The sequence below is a fragment of the Paramacrobiotus metropolitanus genome, unplaced genomic scaffold (assembly GCF_019649055.1).
Source record: "Paramacrobiotus metropolitanus isolate TYO unplaced genomic scaffold, Prichtersi_v1.0 Parri_scaffold0000013, whole genome shotgun sequence".
Classification (NCBI taxonomy): Eukaryota; Metazoa; Tardigrada; class Eutardigrada; order Parachela; family Macrobiotidae; genus Paramacrobiotus; species Paramacrobiotus metropolitanus.
The window spans coordinates 105,406-122,791 of NW_026570233.1; the positions used below are offsets into that span (position 1 = coordinate 105,406).

Sequence of the window (17,386 nt, forward strand, 5' to 3'; positions counted from 1 at the left end):
AACCCCGAAAACGAAACGAAAAAACTCTCCTGCGTGATGTGGCAGAATCGTGACGAGGTGCGAACGGATCAGCAACTCATGGTCAGCTGAGCGGCCTAAGCCGCAGACGGGCGCAGAGCATGGCAAGGCTTCTGGCTTCTGGTCTCGGGCGGTCGGGCCCTCACAAAAGCAGCAGCAGTGCAGCGATAAAAAAGCACAGCAGAGCAAAGGCGCCGGTGATGTGGCTGCCATATGCGTGCGGGCACCAAACCGAGTGCCGTTACGTGGTCATTGCGAACGCCTTCCTCATTAATCCCGGCTTTCCGGCATTCCTCCTTGAGCTCCGGAACCTTCAGCTTCTTAAGTGCAGATTTGGAAGACATTATGTAACGTGAGATAAACGGCCGTAAAAAGGCAACAAGCAATCAAAACGTTACGTATTAACAAAAATTTCAAACCAAAGCAAAAATTTTTGGTCAAAAATACTGCAACCAAAGTGTCAAAAGACCGTTTGGCTATGGCAGTTATACTAAAAGAGGAACTGTAGGAAAATTCACTCCAGCAGCGGTATTTATACGGTCTTCCCGTGGGCCGGGCATAGTGCCGATTACACACCGCTGACCAATGGCTAACACCATGGGCTCCACGAGACCCCTGACGACCTCGGGACATTTTTTAGAGCAAATCTGACCTCGGGATAATTTTCAGCGAATTTTTCTGATATAGAAACCATTTTTCAAAATTTTTTTCGGAATAAAAAATTTCTGACTGCCGGGGCCCCATACGCCCCTCAAATATCTTGGGCGGTTGCAATGGCGCCACGAAACAATCTCTTGTTTTCGGGTTTTGAACACTTGTTCTAGGTAAATCGATATCGCTGATTCTGAATATGCTATCAGAAAAATAGTTCAATTCGAAGAAAATAATTTTTTTTCGATAAAAACAAAATTTTGCAACATCTATTCAAAAATTTTAAAACTTAAAATTCTTCCTTCGAATAACTAACACAAATTTTCTGACAAAATATTCAGAATCAGCGATATCGATTTATCTAGAAAAAGTGTTCAAAACCCCAAAACAAGAGATTGTTTTGTGGCGCCATTGCAACCGCCCATGGTATTTGAGGGGCGTATGGGGCCCCGACAGTCAGAAATTTTTTCTTCCGAAAAAAAATTTGAAAAATGGTTTCTATATCAGAAAAATGCGCTGAAAATTATCCCGAGGTCAGACTTGCTCTAAAAAAATTTCCCGAGGTCGTCAGGGGTCTCGTGGAGCCCCTGGCTAATACGCTGCCAATAATAGGGCAGGTTACGCAATAACTTTTGGCCATATTCAGTTGAAATGTTGAATACCGAAACAGCCGTTCAAGCTGCAAAATGAACATGGTCTTCTGAAAGCGAAAAAAGGCTGCGCAGCCGCGGATAATCATACTCGTACGTCGTACATACGTATCAATATCAGCAATCTTTATAATAATAATATTATCAGCCACTACAGTACTGGCGTGTTTTCGTTTTGCATGTACTGTACGAGGAGGGAACAAGCATCTTCGGTAGCGCATTCGAATAGTCAAGGCACTTTGAACACTCATGTGGCTGCAAATCTGTCTTAACCGTCAACCGCGGAAGGCTGACAATCCACGTTTAACTTGGCCACTGTCAGTCAGGGCACCCATCCACGGTTGACGGTGAGGTGCACGCAGATGGGCAACATTCCACGGTTGGCTGTTAAGTGAATCATGCTGTTACACACTTGACGCACAGTGTTCAAACAAAGAGTCTTGACTATTCGAACGCGCTACCGAAGATGATTATTCCCTCGTACTAATAGTTACAGAACTTACAGTAAAGTATCCTTAGTCACTATCCTGTGCAACTATTTGGTCAGGTTGAAAATCCCACGCTGAAATTAAAATAACATCCTACTCCCAGTTTAAAATCGACAACCTAGTCGGATGTGGGTCACGTGCTCTGCTACGAAATGAAAACTACATACTTACATCTAAAAAATACATAAATGCACAAATAAATGTACGTACTTTTAGCCTTTACATACTGGTCGTGATATTAAGGCCGGTGCTATGATGCAATAAGTACTTTAATTAAAGGATCCAGTTGTGTCGAAAATGCGACGAGAAAAAGTCGAATTTCAATGGTGCATCGGTAGCATATTAATATTTTGCTTTCACTGCATTTCCGCGATAACTGTCGAATGTCGAACTCTTATATATATACACACAGCGGGATTTAATTCCTTGAATGCTTTTTCGCATTATCATCCTTCCGGTTGCATGCTGCTCTCACGGTGATCATTAGCTGCCTTCCACAATTTTGCTTGCAAATGATGCAAGAAAATATCACTAAACGCAACTGTGCGCTCTTTCCGGCCCACTTTAAGGACGTGGTAAATTCCCATTTGTCTCACATATTTGGCCTCCTTCTAGTCGTTCACACCGCCAACAACGGGATGAAGAACAGGCTGACTGGCCATAAGGATATCCGCTGCGCGAAAGATGTTCTCCGGCTGCTCGGGGAGCACCTCCCGTGGATGCGCTCATGCGCATACAGAAGACCGCTAACTCCCGCGCCCCGCTCACCACTGCCGGACGCCAGCCTTCTAGTTCTTTCACGAATATCTTTTCTTTATGCAGGAATTTCAGATTTCCGACACGGATGACCGGGGCTCCGCGGGGTAGAGTGGGGCAGCGTTCTTTGTAATGGTGAATCGCCATTAACGCTGATGCCTCCAAAAATCCAATCTACACACACAAATGGTTTACATGATAATTGCAAGTTCGGGTACAACGTAAATTAATGTTGGGATAATAAGTGCAACAGCCATAAACGTGCAGCCATAAATGTGGATTGCGACCTTAAGCTGCTTGAAATAAATCAAATTTAAAACTTACGAAGACATCCGACATTCACATTTAGAACTCACAGGGTTTCTTGGTACCACATCAACCACGCTTCCTCAAATTTATTAATTCCATTCGCAAATTTTGCATGCCAAAAGCTACCAACCTTTATTAAGGTTTTACCGACTTACGTCTGCCGGCAAGTCAGCGACGTGCGCGATTGTCAGGAGTCATGACTGGGAAACGGATCAGGTAAAACATTTCTCCCAGAATACCACACCGGTTAATATGGGAAGGCTCCCAGTTGCTCCGAATGCGGGCAGCGAGGGCCCATCTGCAAAAATAACCGAATCAGCAGCTGCGGTAACGCCTAAGAGCACCAAGCTGCCCTGGGCTTGGCAACTGCAGATAAGTGACAGTTTGTCCATAAGCTTATAACAATGCAGAATGCAGGATCCAGAGCACTAAATCTACAGTATCTGCCACGGGCGGAGCGAAAGCACCACCAGCTTTCCGGTCACTGCCGTTATCTTTATCAGTTCTAAAATGTCACAGTTGCGCACCCTACGCAATAACACGCCAGGTTCAATACGTTTTGCACATCTTTGCATAACGGGACTGGGAAGTACAGGATGTGTACTAGAACTCACTGGCTCCTTCCAGTTTTCCAGAAAACCCAGAACGGCGTTGTTTTGGTAAGAAAGGATGGAGAGTCACCCGGGCCGGGCAAATAGGAATTCTACAAGAACAAAACTACAACTTGAGAAAACATTCCACATAAAGCCTAAAAAACTTCAAAAGCAGCTAAAGGCAAAGCTAGTATTATGTTCTGAAAAGAAGATAAAAAATTTGAAAAGATAAACTCAACAAAGTTTAGTGTGCAACCCCGATATATTTTCTTCCGTACCTGTGCATAGCCAGCCCAAGCCAGGCAAATGATGCTCTCGTCGACAAACAGCGTAACGCGTTCCAGAATGCGGCGCAACGTAGTGGGCTGCAATTCAGTGAATCGTTGCGGCTTTAGGATTCGCTTGCAGTGGACGCCCATGAAGTGCAGACAGGTTTCCACGACACTTCCGTAACCAACAGCCATGCCAGCGCCAACACAAAACAACCGGTTAAACCATTACCAGCGGGACTGTGAAGTTGTGAACAGACGGCCAGATGTACGTTTTCCAGATGCCGTAAGAAGTGGTCACGTGGATCAACACTGCCGTTGCACGCGGCGAGATCTTTCCCGAGAAAACCGAAGCAGAAGTCGGCCAGCAGCGGCAAATCGTACTTGTGAAGCGCGCATCATCGTCAGGAAAACGTCTTTGGCCGATAAATTTCGCGCATCGGTACACACATACCTGTACTAACATGCCACAAATCGATCAAACTGCAACGAAGGTCGCAACATCTGCTTACTTCAGCATATTGTGGAAGGCTTCAGGAAGGATATCTGGTATGTCCATGGTACCGTCGCCCTTCACCGGCAGACCTCCCGTGGAATATGGTGTAGAAGACATCGCTGGCGCTGCTGAGCACGAATCTGGTGTAAAAGGACCGATCATTAGAAAGCAATTTAGGACAAGCCGTAGGGATAACGTCAACCCACTTGTGCGCTGTGAAAATCTTCACTGGTCCAAAAAAGCGTCCAACGGAACTAAATAACCGGATCCAAAAAAGCAACCTACGTTCGGATTTAAGGAAGACACCAATGCAGGCAGGTATTCATCGAATCGCCCGATCGGATAAAATCATAAAAGTACCAATGCACTATTACATGCATTTGCGAACCCTGCGTTCCGGTCAGCTGTTTTCGTTGTTTCGACTATTCTGGCATTCTTGTTTCTGGAAGTAAGTTGCTGCGCTGTATTGAGTTTCGTTAGTGGAAACGGTGGTAAAAACCAACCTGAACGGTCATGGGATTTAATGCAATGTTGCTCTAACACAACCGTGAGGCATGAACGTTCGTTAGTATAGACATACTTGACAGTTAACTGATCCGGATTCTGCTGTCAGGAGCGCTATTGCATGGCTGACGAGATTAAAAAACTTTTCTTACCTGGTCAGCCGTGCAGTTCTGGAGCGGGGTTATGTTCTTAAAAAGCCAACCAGTTTTGGAATGTGATTAACAGAACCAGCAGTATACCACGCAGTACCTCACGGTCAGTTTCGTGACCTGGGTGCTGCTAATCTGGAAGTTTTGAAAGCTTTCAAATAATCCTGTTTATACGTTTTTCTGATTCCGATGGCCGTTTTTTCTCAATGGATCCATTGTTTGATTCTGTGGGCGGCAGTCGGCTTGAAACAAGTAGCAACGTTTCAAGGTTTGGTTCTGGTGTGGAAATTCAAAGTGGAAATTCAACAGAGGGAACAAAAAAAGTTGTCAGTTTTGCTCGATTTAGTGCAGACGGCATTCCGTGTGCAGTCGGTGTTTTGTAAAACGTACACCTGCAGCATGTGGGTGCCGGGCGGACGGGGCGGTAAGAATAGATGCGGTTTCGCTGCCGCACTGGTAACCCTGCGTTGAGTTGTTCTACTATAGGAAAATGAGAGTCAGCCGTATTTTGAACGCATCACCATTTTCATAACAGAAACCGAAGCTGCATGCTCATGCAGAAGGAGAGCTGCAAAAGTTTTCGTCTTATTGTTAGTTTACTAAAAATATTAATTTTTTGGTTCTCAGCTTGACGCTCTTTAATCAGTTGTTGGTTTCTCGGAAAGACATTACTAGCATATGTTTAATTGTTAACAGATAAGATCATAAGAGCTTTTGAAAAGTATCTGTACGCATCGAGGTATTTATACAGCGCGTTTATACAGCGCACAAGTGGTACAGTAATACTTGTAAGTGCGACATCCACGATGCCCCGCCGATGGGCATCGTGGATGTCGCTAAATGTTTAATTGCTTTACCAAAGGTCGTTCAAATAATTTTAGTATTAGCAAATACATATGTTGCCGGCAAAGTATGGCCATGCCTCAAGCGATTTGTATGGTACTGTATCATCAGTTACCGGCTAATGCAACTATAGTTTCTTCTATCGTTTCCTGATTTACAACTGCCACACCTGAACTCGTTGAATTACCTCGGCGCACCACTCCACGATGACGCGGTTGCGGGCACCCTAGCTGCTGAAACCGAGAAGATCGCCAGAATGACTCCGCGCTTAAACCTGCTGCCTGCCCACCTCGCGATGTACTCGTATCTTTTGAAATGCAGCATGGGATGAAATGTTCTTTGTGATTAGGCCGCCTGTTTCCGTAGTCGGCTGAGGCTGTGCATTCAGTACAAATCTTTCACTTTTATAGCAAACTTGTGACTGTATCGTTTCGCCAATCTGAATAAAAATCATGCAACTTATTAAAGATTTGTATCTGCACATCACATGCGTGCTTATAAATAATTATACAAATACGTTTGCAAAAAGACCCGTTAATAAAATTCAAAACAATAACAAATGTACGCTGTTAAGCAAAGGCAATCTGGCATAATAAAAGCTTTAAACTAATCACGAAAATATGCCTAATAATGATCAATCTTAATCGACTAGTGCTAATGTTAGATAAAGAAACTGTAACTCGTATGCACAGCTTTATTCATCGAATTATTTTTCTACAATTTTGATTCTTCCATGTCAGAATGAACTGCGAAAACGTCGTAATTTGCAGGGTGTGATTACAAAGTCCACCAAACTCCAAAAATTCCGCTGAACTATAGCACATGGTCCGCCATTGTGCATAAACATATGTTTAGATTATGTTCTTTCATTATAATTAGGAATTTCTGGCATACTTGGCACACTGCACGATTTTGCCGGTAACATGCGATAAAGTGGGTACACAGCGATAAAGACACAAAAGCGCGGTGTTTAATAAATTTAGCCTATAATTGTTAATTCAGTGGGCATATACAGTATACAATTCAATTCACTTATAAATTAACATGCTGTCATTACGCTAGCACTTCCGGTGGATTTCTCCGGCTATCACACCGTGATTTATGCATACAGGTATATCACTGCATATATGTTGCCGGTTATGTGCTAAACCGTGTTAAAACTACGAGGAAATATGTCTGCCGGCAATGCTGCGTTTATTTATGATAACGTAACGGTGCTTCTGTGCTTCGGTGCTGCGTGACGTCATTTCCGTCCATTTTCTATATTCTGACAACACCACGATTAATGGAGTAGTAATTAAATTTTCAGCCATTAACGGTTTATCCAGGGTACTATTGACTGATCAAAGAGGTTATGTTTAACGAATATAAGCAATTAATTGGTTAAATGGTGTTAATCAAGGCAGACTGAAAATGTTGTTCTGTAAAATAATTGTGACGAAATTACATCGTCCCGCTACCGAGAAATTACTCCGTGTGGCCTCGGAAGACATGTGCTTAGATATAGGATATTTTATGGAGCGTGATAAAAATTCAAATGAAATGAATGGAGCAATCGTGCAGTGGGAACGCTGCGATAAAATCTATTTTTCCCTATTGTTCGCTCTGACATTACGGTGGTTCTTCACTAGACAGAAGCGCGGACTCCCACACGTGCTGTGCATTTTTTGTATTGTCCCGTGAAAATGATTTGTCATGCACCGAATGCCATCTTGTCTGCCGGTAACTGCCGGCCACGAATGCGATGTAAAGTGTAAACTTATCAGCTCCTAGGTGTCTTTTTTGTAAAGATTACGGAATAAGTATAAAAGTATTATTGTCAACTGCTGGATATTTTAGAAAAGGTCATTGTTAGCCATTATGCATATGTAACAAAAACGTGACGAATTAAGATGAGAGTTTATTAAGTAAGTTAGTTAGTTCATCAAGTAAGTAAGTATCATATGCATAGTGTTTGTATCATCGTAGAAGGTTATTATTAGTTGTACTATAGCTTAGCTAAATAAAGTTACGCAGTAGTGCAACAGATAAGCATTCATATACAGAGGAAGTTGCATGATATATTGCTCAATCTCAATAGTGCATTATTCAATTTTATGTCAACATTGTACAGATATTTTACGTCAACGCAATCATGCATATAACAGGCTCATCTAACTTCCGGTCAGTTAAGGAAGTAAATCCACGATTGCTAAAGCATTGTCGCCACTTCGATGACGTTCGACACAGCGATACGGGCGCGATGACGTATCCGGTGCATAAACAAACAACCGTCGTTGATTACAGCATAATTGGTTCCAGTGCGTAGTAGAGCTGATCTGATTCCAGTGCGTAGTAGAACTACTCGAAATTAAAGAGCATGCGAATTGTGGAGAAAGACGATTTCGATATTTGCTGCTCTGCAGATCCTGTGTTCCGGGATATTGACGGTACGGTTATTCAAGATAAAGTTTTTCTGGATATTTTTCTGGATTCACTATGTGTTGTTTCGAATTCAGTGACACAACACATAGTGAATCCAGAAAAATATCAAGAAAAACAATTTGTTTGACCAAGTGCCGTTAGGCCATCGTTCACTTTTTGCGGCTTGGTTTTGTCAAATTGTTAAATATAATCGGATCCAGAAAAGCAACCTAATTTCAGATTTAAAGAAGGCCGGGTAAGCAGGCATTCCTCGAATCATCCGATCGGATAAAAGTAACAATGCACTACGGCATGCATTTGTGAACCCTGTTCCGGGCAGCCATTGAATGGTTGTGTTTTTCGACCATTCTGATTTCTTATTTTCTGGACGTAAGTTACTGCGCTATATCGAGTTAAGTTAGGGTCTTTTGACTCTTTTCCTGGTGGAAACGTTCGCAAAAACCAACCTGAAAGGTCATGGGAATTTATTTCCGTGACCTTGCAGGTTTATTTTTGCGAATGTTTACGGCTGCATTAGAGCAATACTTGCATTATAATGCAAATGTTGCTCTAATGCAACATGAACCTGAACGTTCGTGAACACATATTTGATTGATAAGGACTCTGTCTTGAACGCTATTTCACGACTGATGAGCTAAGAAAACTTTTACCCTTGCAATGTACTTTTCTTACCTCGTCAGTCGCGTAGTTCTGAAACGAGTCGGGTTTTCTTCAAACGCCAACCAATTTCGGAATATGATTAACAGAGTTAGTAGTATACTACGTGTACATCAGTCTCGTAACCTAGTGCTGCCCCTGTGGAAGTTTTGTAAGATTTCGGGTTGATCCCATTTATATGTTTTACCAGCTTCCGGTGGTTGTTCTTTCTCAGTGGATCCATTGCTTGATTTTGTAGACGTCAGGTGACCTGAAGCAAGTAGCACAACGTTTCAGCTTTCAGGATTTGCTGTTGGTACATGGTGTCGAAATACAGAAGATGGAACAAAAAACGTTGACAGTTTTGCTTGATTTAACGCAGGCGACCTTCCGTATGCAGCTGATGTTTTGTAAAACGGAATCTGCTGTATATGGATGGTAAGAATAGATAACTGGTAACCTATGTCTGCGTTGAATGTTTTTAGGAAAATGAGAGTCAAGTATTTTCAACGCATCGCCATTTCCGTACCAGAAACAAAATTCCGCCACTACGTATTCCATTAAGCTTCAAGCCTTATCAGAAACGGATTATGGTTAAAACTGGTAAAACGTTTTCACAATACCTGAGTCCACATACATAATGTTCATACCGGCATTTGTTTATTTGTCAAAAAGTATGATTGTAATAAGAGCTAAGAGCCGCCTGCTTGTGACAAGCATAGTTAGACTTGTCAGAACGTAAACGATCATGACAGTACTGAGTGTCACAAATAGGCGCATGTACGGTACTTGTACAACTGGGCTCTTCCTGACATTTAAATTGCTCCAAATAACAGGAAGGATCACGCCTTTAAATATCAGGAAGATCCTGCCGTCAAATACGTCCGCAATTACAGTATCGACATGGTATTCGAGGTGTATTTTGAGACAAATAGCGATACTACGGTTGAAGATGTCCTGATTATTAGCTATCCTTAATTTTTAAACTTTTAAAACGAAGGTTACGCACGTCAAGATGTGCGTGAATCTTGGATTTCCGTGTTTTTATTTTATTAAATATCACCTCGCCCTGAACGAAAGCTTTCTTGCAGTTAAAATAAGCGAGGCTAGATGAAGAATTATACTTGGCGTTGACGTCAATGGATGAAGAAAGCCGTAGTTAATCACCCTCGACGTATAGTGGTGGTTAGTGATGTGCTACTAAATAAAACTAAATAAATGCTATTTAATTAGTAAAAGCTTCCCTAAAATTAAATGTGTAGTAAACAGTAAAGTTTTACAGGCAAGATTAGTAAAAGTAAGTAAATATTCAGCTACAATAGTAAATAGTAAGATTTGGCTTTTGCTAAAAGAAGTTATTTACTAATTCATTTACTAATCGAATTTTTTCGAATAACCAGAAGACTCGTTGCTGTACTAGGGCAGGTTCATCATTAACGGTGATGCATACGAGGAGGATTATGGTTGAGTCGGCAGCGCAAAGCTGCAGTGAGTTAAACTGAACACCAGTTCCGCAAGCTACTGATGTAACAATCAACCGTGGATGGTTGCACTTCGAACAACTGCGCAACAGTCAGCCGTGGGGGGTGGCATCATTTACTTACCAACCGCAGCTGTTGGTTTGTGGAACCATCCACGGTTGATTATTACGTCAATAGCTTACGGAACTGGTGTTCAGTTTAACTCGCAGCAGCTTTGCGCTACCGACTCAACTACAATCCTCCTCGTAGTCTAAATTAAAGTTGGTGCCTTAACATACGGTGGTATTGCTGTTCACGTAAACGCAATGTACCGCCGACCCGAAACTGCGGTTACGTAAAGTACTTATAATTATAGGATTTGAAACATTGCAATGCAGCAGCAGCCTGCCAAGCAGATTGTGCAGCATAGTTGTTCTGTTAGATTCTGCCTTTACACCATAGATTCGCATAAAATACAGTATATTTTGATTCCTTCATGAAATGCACAAGCGTCCCAAAAATGATAATAACATTAAGTTAGTAATTAAATTAAATTTATTTAGTATAATTAGTAAGTAATTGGTTAGGAAAAATGTGAATAGTAAGTAATAGTATTTCAAAAATTTTTGGGTTAATAGTAAGTAATAGTAAGTAAAAGTTTTGGAAGATTAGTAAATAGTAAGTAAGGTAGCCTGAAGCTGTAGTAGCACATCACTAGTGGTGGTAAATTAAGCAAGTAAATTAATCTCCTACGAACGGTACGGTAAGGTCAATCCAGCATGCGATATGACGCTGATTTTCACTTACGTATGTTGTTGTAAAATATTTCAAACCAAAAGTAGCTTTAACAACAAGCCAAAGTACAATCGATTCCGGTACAATAATGATGAAGCGTGTATAGTGTATCGTAATGGTTTATGTCTACATGTTCGTGCCATAAACAACTTTACACATAACTGCCGCTCATTAGTAGCCCATTAAACAGTGCAACCGGTTCACTTGATTACCGGCATTTTTCCTCTTTCTCTCCTGAAGGCCAAACGTAAAACGGCCATTCACACACTACACCGTACAGGTGCATGTACACGTAGTTGTATAAGCGCCCACAACAGGAACCACCCTTGACAGGCTTATCGGACATTTTTTGTGTACACTGGACTAATGCGCACTATACATGCAATTTAGCCGCGTGCAGATGCGCAATGGCACGCAGATGGCCATTAAGCCCAGCGTAGCATGACGATCACGCAAACGGCCCGGCCTCCGGCCGCCTCGCAGCCACTACAGAACACAGGACCGCCTCCACACCAAGCAGGCTCCACTGCTCAATCGATCGGCTAGTTGTGTATAATGCCTGTGCACATCGAGCGATAAACAAGCGCGGCCTGGACGTGCACAGCATACGGCGACCAGACATTTTCAGTTGTTCTGTTTTCGCGCTTGATGCCACCACCGCTGACAACTGCATCCCACCACACTGACAACGCCACTACGCAGCACTTGACGGTGCTCTTTGTTCAAGCGGATTGTTTGCCGACCACGGATCGCTTTACCGGCTGCGCTGTTGTGACAACGACCGTTGGACAACCGGAAGTGCATACTCAAGGTAAGACGCTGCATGACAATGCATGCTAATTTTAAAAAGGGTAATGTGTAATGTTATTAAAGAGATCGGTTTCGTAAAGGAATTTTGCCGGTATAATGGGAAATATTAGCCGCGGGATTTGTCAACGCTCGGCTTGTCATGCCGAGACAGATTATATGACCAGCACACATTTTACGAGTCAAGTCTCATGTTTGTTTTAACAAGCTTTACTTGTCCAAAAGGAAATTATGGTTTATTTACCAACTGCCATGAGATACATATTGCATCCAAATGGTATAACGTCTGTTTATTTTATCACAATATCGCTTTTCACGTTGACGCGTTGGCCGCACAGTTAATTTGCTGTCCTGACATGCTACGGGATGTTTGAAAAGGAAAACAGGGTCATATTATGCATACCGTGTCAGATTGCACATAGATAGCATTGTACATTATTTAGGCAGTAGCTTTTCAAATGCATCTACCATGACACCGTTACATGGCCGAACGGCACGCTAAATTATGCATAATCGAAAAATCTGTGTAGAATATGATTTCTAAGAGGAAAAAACCTGGAGCATATTAACAGCTTAAACGTAATGCAGTAATGAGGTGGTTTCCAGCAAAAAAAATGCCGGATCAATGGCGTAAACAGATTCTTCATCCCGCTCCCAGAAATAAATCTTCCCGCCCTGTCTTTGCCGATTTACGTTCACGGCATGTAAATTCCCGATCGATAACCGGGCGCCTGCATTTTCTCTTCCCTACTGCGCAATTAAAGATGTTTCTCAATTCTCCTGTATATTTTCACTGGATGCACGCTAGGTGCAGCATGCACAGCGGCATATTATAGTGGCCAGACATCCAAATGATCCGTCCAACGGGATGTTGATGCTTGGTCACGACATTGCCTTATCGATTTTCCCCCCAGAGAGTCCCTATGGTTCCGGGTGCAGATGATTGTGAAGGATGCAAATAGGGCGAAATAGGGACAGGCTGTCTGGGATGGGAGATTGGCTGTGGAAATGTTTCCCTACCCGGTTACAATGTGCCGGCACATGCAGACACGCCATCAATATCAAAACCTACGCCGTATAAACTGCAGTGAATGCACACGACCTACCAGTCTACCACTGCACACTCTGCACTTTATATACATATAGTGCAGTAAATGTTGCCAAAGAAAAGTTTTTACCTATGCGATAGGATATTTTACAACCCAATCAAGCGTTGAGAAATAATTCACCGGTGCGGAATCGTTAATTCGGCGTTCTGTTCTGTGTATGACGTTTACGATGGTGATGACCAGCGCTGCAGTGTAGCGTAGGTGTAGTTGTAAGTCAAACTTTTATGGGCGAATCAGTCAAAATCATACAATACATTGCAATGGAAATCTGCAGTACTCGTATAATTCACCTGTAGCGCAAAATCATGGATGATTACATTACTACCTTCACTGTATTATTTTATTGCAAATCATTCAGAGACTCTAGTTTAGATACAATATATCGTAAACCTATTTAAGTTGCACAATAACGATTCGTGACAGCACTGTGAAAGTTTGTTCGTTAAAGCGTTTTTAAGTTTTATCAGATTTAAAATGAATTGGCAAAACTTTGCGTGAGCTTTTTTAATTTTTTAGGTCCTATTTTTTAGCTTTTTAAAATCATTCCTTTTCCGGTTCACAGAAAAAAAGCTAAAAATTCCTTGGCAACAACGTCCATGTGGCTTGTCGTGGGGTTTTACCGCTTCCCAGACCATCCACAATATTTTGTACCGTCCAAACAAAAATGTTTGGCAAAACTAATTTATCTTACATGGCTCGATAAACCATCGCTGATCAATAATTTCTTGTAGTTTATTTCCCGTTAATGGACTGATTTACACAGGAATGGTTATTGATTTATCGGGCCAGAAGTCGGCCATAATGATGTCAGCTTTTTTGCGCATGCGTGCCTGTAGTTGCCAGCGGTCTAACGCAGTGTCTCCCCAGTGTGTTGCAAAAAGTAATACATTACTTTTTTATGTACGACTAGTCACTGCAATCAATAAACGAGTGAAGGAGCAATGAGGACCACTCAGCACTTGACACTGACGAATGACACTCTTTTTGTGGTTACAGCATAAACAAAGAAATGGCCGAAATCCGTGAACGCACCAAGATTGTGGGCGGCAAAGCCGTTGCCAAGGTGGAGGGCTTCTTCGCCGACTTCAAGAACTTTATCAACCGCGGCAATGTGGTGGATCTGGCGGTGGGTATCATTCTGGGCGCGGCCTTCGGAGCCATCGTCCAATCCCTGGTCAACGACATCTTCAGCCCGATCATCGGCTTGGCGGGCAATGCCGCCCTGGGTGACCTTTTCGTCATCATGCGCTACGGCAACGCCAATGACAGCGCCGCGGGTGCCACCTACCCGACGGTCCTGAAGGCCAAGGAAGCCGGTGCCATCACACTGAACTACGGCAACTTCATTAACACCATCATCAACTTCCTCATCGTGGCATTCGCCCTGTTCCTCTTCATTAAGGTCATCTTCCTCTTCAAACGCAAGGAGGTCGCCAAGGCCCCCTCCACTGATTGGCCCTGCCCCAAGTGCAAGGAGCTGGTAAAGGAGGGTGCAATTCGCTGCCCGCATTGTACGGCCGAACCCATCGGCCCGGTGCTGAAGTACGTGGATGACATCAATGAACCGCTGCTGAGCAAGGCTTGAGGATGAAAGTGGAGAGCATTGTCACTGGCTTACCGCTGCTTTTTCATTGGATCTGAATCTGCTTTTGTACTTGTAACTCGTTCGGCTCTCTCTGGCTGCCAGCTATCGCTCATTAATCAGCTCCTTCACGTTTTTTTACGATTTCCTAAGCATTTGTGCTAGTATTGCCATTGAACCGCATTTACCTTGTTTTGTTATGTCTGTTTTAAAGTTTCTTCGTTATTTTTCTTCTAACCGTTTTTTTTTTTATTTTTGAAAGTTTTTGCAGTCTGCTCTAATTTAGGCTTTTCTAATTAGCTGTGTGTATTGTACGTTTGTGTGCCGCTGGGAAAATAAAATTTATCAAAATCAGATTAACGATAAGCTGTACTCTGTAGTACTCGTGCACCTTGTTAAAGCAAAACAGCGCTATCTCTTAAATACTAGTAATTTTTATTACACAGTGACATTTCCGTTTCTTGTTGCGTAAGCCACAGTATAGTTCTCGGACTGTTCATACACGAAACAAGCAAATCCAATACAGCCCATGAATATCTGAAAGATTTCAGACAATCTTAATGTGAGGCAGTACCAAATAATTATTGCATCTACAAATATTGCAAATATTGCATCTACAAGGGTATATACAATATTATAGGGGGCAAAATCAAATGTGTTCCACCGTTTCCGGCTACTGCTGATGTTAGCCTGCTGGTGGTTTATGTTGTGGCTGGGCAGCGTTTCATGTCCAGCGATGCTGTTAAGGTTGGGTGGCATTGACGGTACATGTATGATGTGGTATTAGCTACACTAGGCTTACAGTTACAATATACCTCAATTTTACTGCAGTTTACCTAATGTATCTGTACGTACTTGTAAACGTAGTTGATGTTTTATGTAAACCACCAGGCTCGCATCAGTAGTAGCCGGAAACGGTGGACCACGTTTACTGTAGTTTTGCCCCCTATATGTGTTAAATGTCTGCAATTCGCAAACAACAACTTACGCCGGTTAAAATCCCGCGATCCATTTCGACTGTGGACAGCAGCAGCAGACTGCGCGGCATGGACTCCGCGCGACGAGAGATACTTGCCAAATAAATGCCCTCATCGAAGTCACATTGCTAAAAGTTGTTAGCTTAAAACCATTTTGAATTGTACAGCTTAAAAACCATGCTTTACGGTAGAAGCAATAACAAAGCTCCAAATTAACAGATTACACTGGCGCCGAACTTCATAATTGTGTTTAACTACCCATAGCCAATAACGCTATGCATAGCGGGAAGCACCATTTTATTCAAGTCCTTTCTATCATTGATCAGATTCAGCTGAATACTCAGCTAAAGGGTTTACCTTTTCTCTTGTCAGCTGACGCATAACAATCAGTTTGTTCGAACTTCGAACCGTTTGGGAACGCTAGCAGAACAATAGCTAGTATGAAAAACATCTTCGAAGATTGTTGGTGAAAAAGCATTACCTCACGCGTTACTCTAAAGACGGTTTCCACAAGGACTAGCAGCATCCAGAAAGAGGAGATTACGTGAAAGTAAAACAGTATTTCAGCTAAACAATCGTACATTAAATGGGCGAGGAACACCCGACACCATAATGCCGCCAATACAAACAGAGTACCCATCAGGAGAGTGATTAACAGGAGCGATACGGCTTGACTCAACAGTGCCAAGCGTTCGTCGGATGCTTCGTCATCAGCTCGAAGCAGTGCTGCCGATTGAGTGAAGCTGTCTGACGAGATCCTCCGGGAATTTTTCATGAGCTTAATTTCAGTGTCCAACGCGACGTTTAGGGATTGGGTAAATTCCACATCAGTATCACACAAATGGATGCAGAGTAACAATATCGGCAAAATAACCATCTCGTTCAGAAACACTGCACTGTACGTGTACCATACAATAAACCCTTCTGGCAAAGCGAAAACAAAATACTTGCCAACATTCCACACTTTGTGACCTTTGACATAAAATGCGGTGTTATAACCGGCCAAATAGCGCAGAATGAGTACTGTAACGTGGATAACGATAAAGAAGAAAACCGGCTTTCGCATCGAAGATGTATGGGTTCTGTGCACAGTGGATAGATAGTCGGTGACCTTGTGAAAATAACCAGGCCACATAATGGCCAGAAGAACGGCGGCTGCACGGAGGCCTTTAGTCTGACTGATCCCAAAGGCCAGATTGGTGATGATTGGACTGTTGTAGCCGGTGTGCTTGGAAAAGTATCCGCCGCTGGCATCGATCCAGTCACCGAGGTCGATTGCTACGTAGACCAGGATAAATCCCAATAAAATACACCGCATAATTGTGACGCATTGCTGCAGGTGCTGCTTGCAAGGAGATGGTGCAAGGCGCTTGCTTTCGAAAGGATTAGACTGTGCCAACCAATATGTATAGAATCTACACTGCTGACACTGTCCAGGCAAATCCACAGCGCCCATGTTTTCCGTTGTCGAAGGGCCGGAACATCGAAGAGGAGCACTTGTCAATTACTTCAGTAACAAATTAACAATCCCTAATAAAAAAATAAGCGACTCGCATTTCCATCCTCATAATATATATTAAACCTGCATAAGACCAATAAACAGTCAATTTCGACACCTCAAGAAACAAGCTGTAATAAATACGGATAAAGTAAGGTGCGGTTCGATGCCGCAAAAAATTCAGATGATCCAATGCGTCCGTCGGGACTCTTGTTGCCCAACGATCCAGGCTTCCTAAAGCCCAAATGGTGACGTAACTTTTGATACAATATTGGTTTCACCATTTTATATGCAGTATTGATGTGTCACCAATACTGTTTGACCAGTTATTGATTGTTCTACAAGTTTTTTTTAGCTTTTATTATCTGCTTT

The 17,386-nt window shown here is 42.6% G+C and overlaps 1 protein-coding gene across 2 annotated transcripts; it reads left to right on the forward strand.

Annotated features, from left to right (window-relative positions):
* The first annotated feature begins 11,641 nt into the window (after positions 1–11,641).
* Positions 11,642–14,888, forward strand: LOC129584335 (large-conductance mechanosensitive channel-like). Of its 2 annotated transcripts, none has more exons than XM_055476483.1 (2): positions 11,642–11,852; positions 13,954–14,888. In XM_055476483.1, exon 2 carries the CDS (start codon positions 13,967–13,969, stop codon positions 14,540–14,542), a length of 576 nt encoding a protein of 191 aa, XP_055332458.1. In that variant the 5' UTR covers positions 11,642–11,852; positions 13,954–13,966; the 3' UTR covers positions 14,543–14,888. The 2 variants fall into 2 exon arrangements, with proteins under 2 accessions (XP_055332458.1, XP_055332459.1); XM_055476484.1 differs by lacking the exon at positions 11,642–11,852 and adding an exon at positions 13,602–13,837.
* The last annotated feature ends 2,498 nt before the right edge of the window (positions 14,889–17,386 follow it).

Coding starts and splice junctions, on each gene's coding strand:
- LOC129584335 (XM_055476483.1), top strand. CDS start 13,967: ATGGCCGAAATCCGTGAACGCACCAAGATTGTGGGCGGCAAAGCCGTT.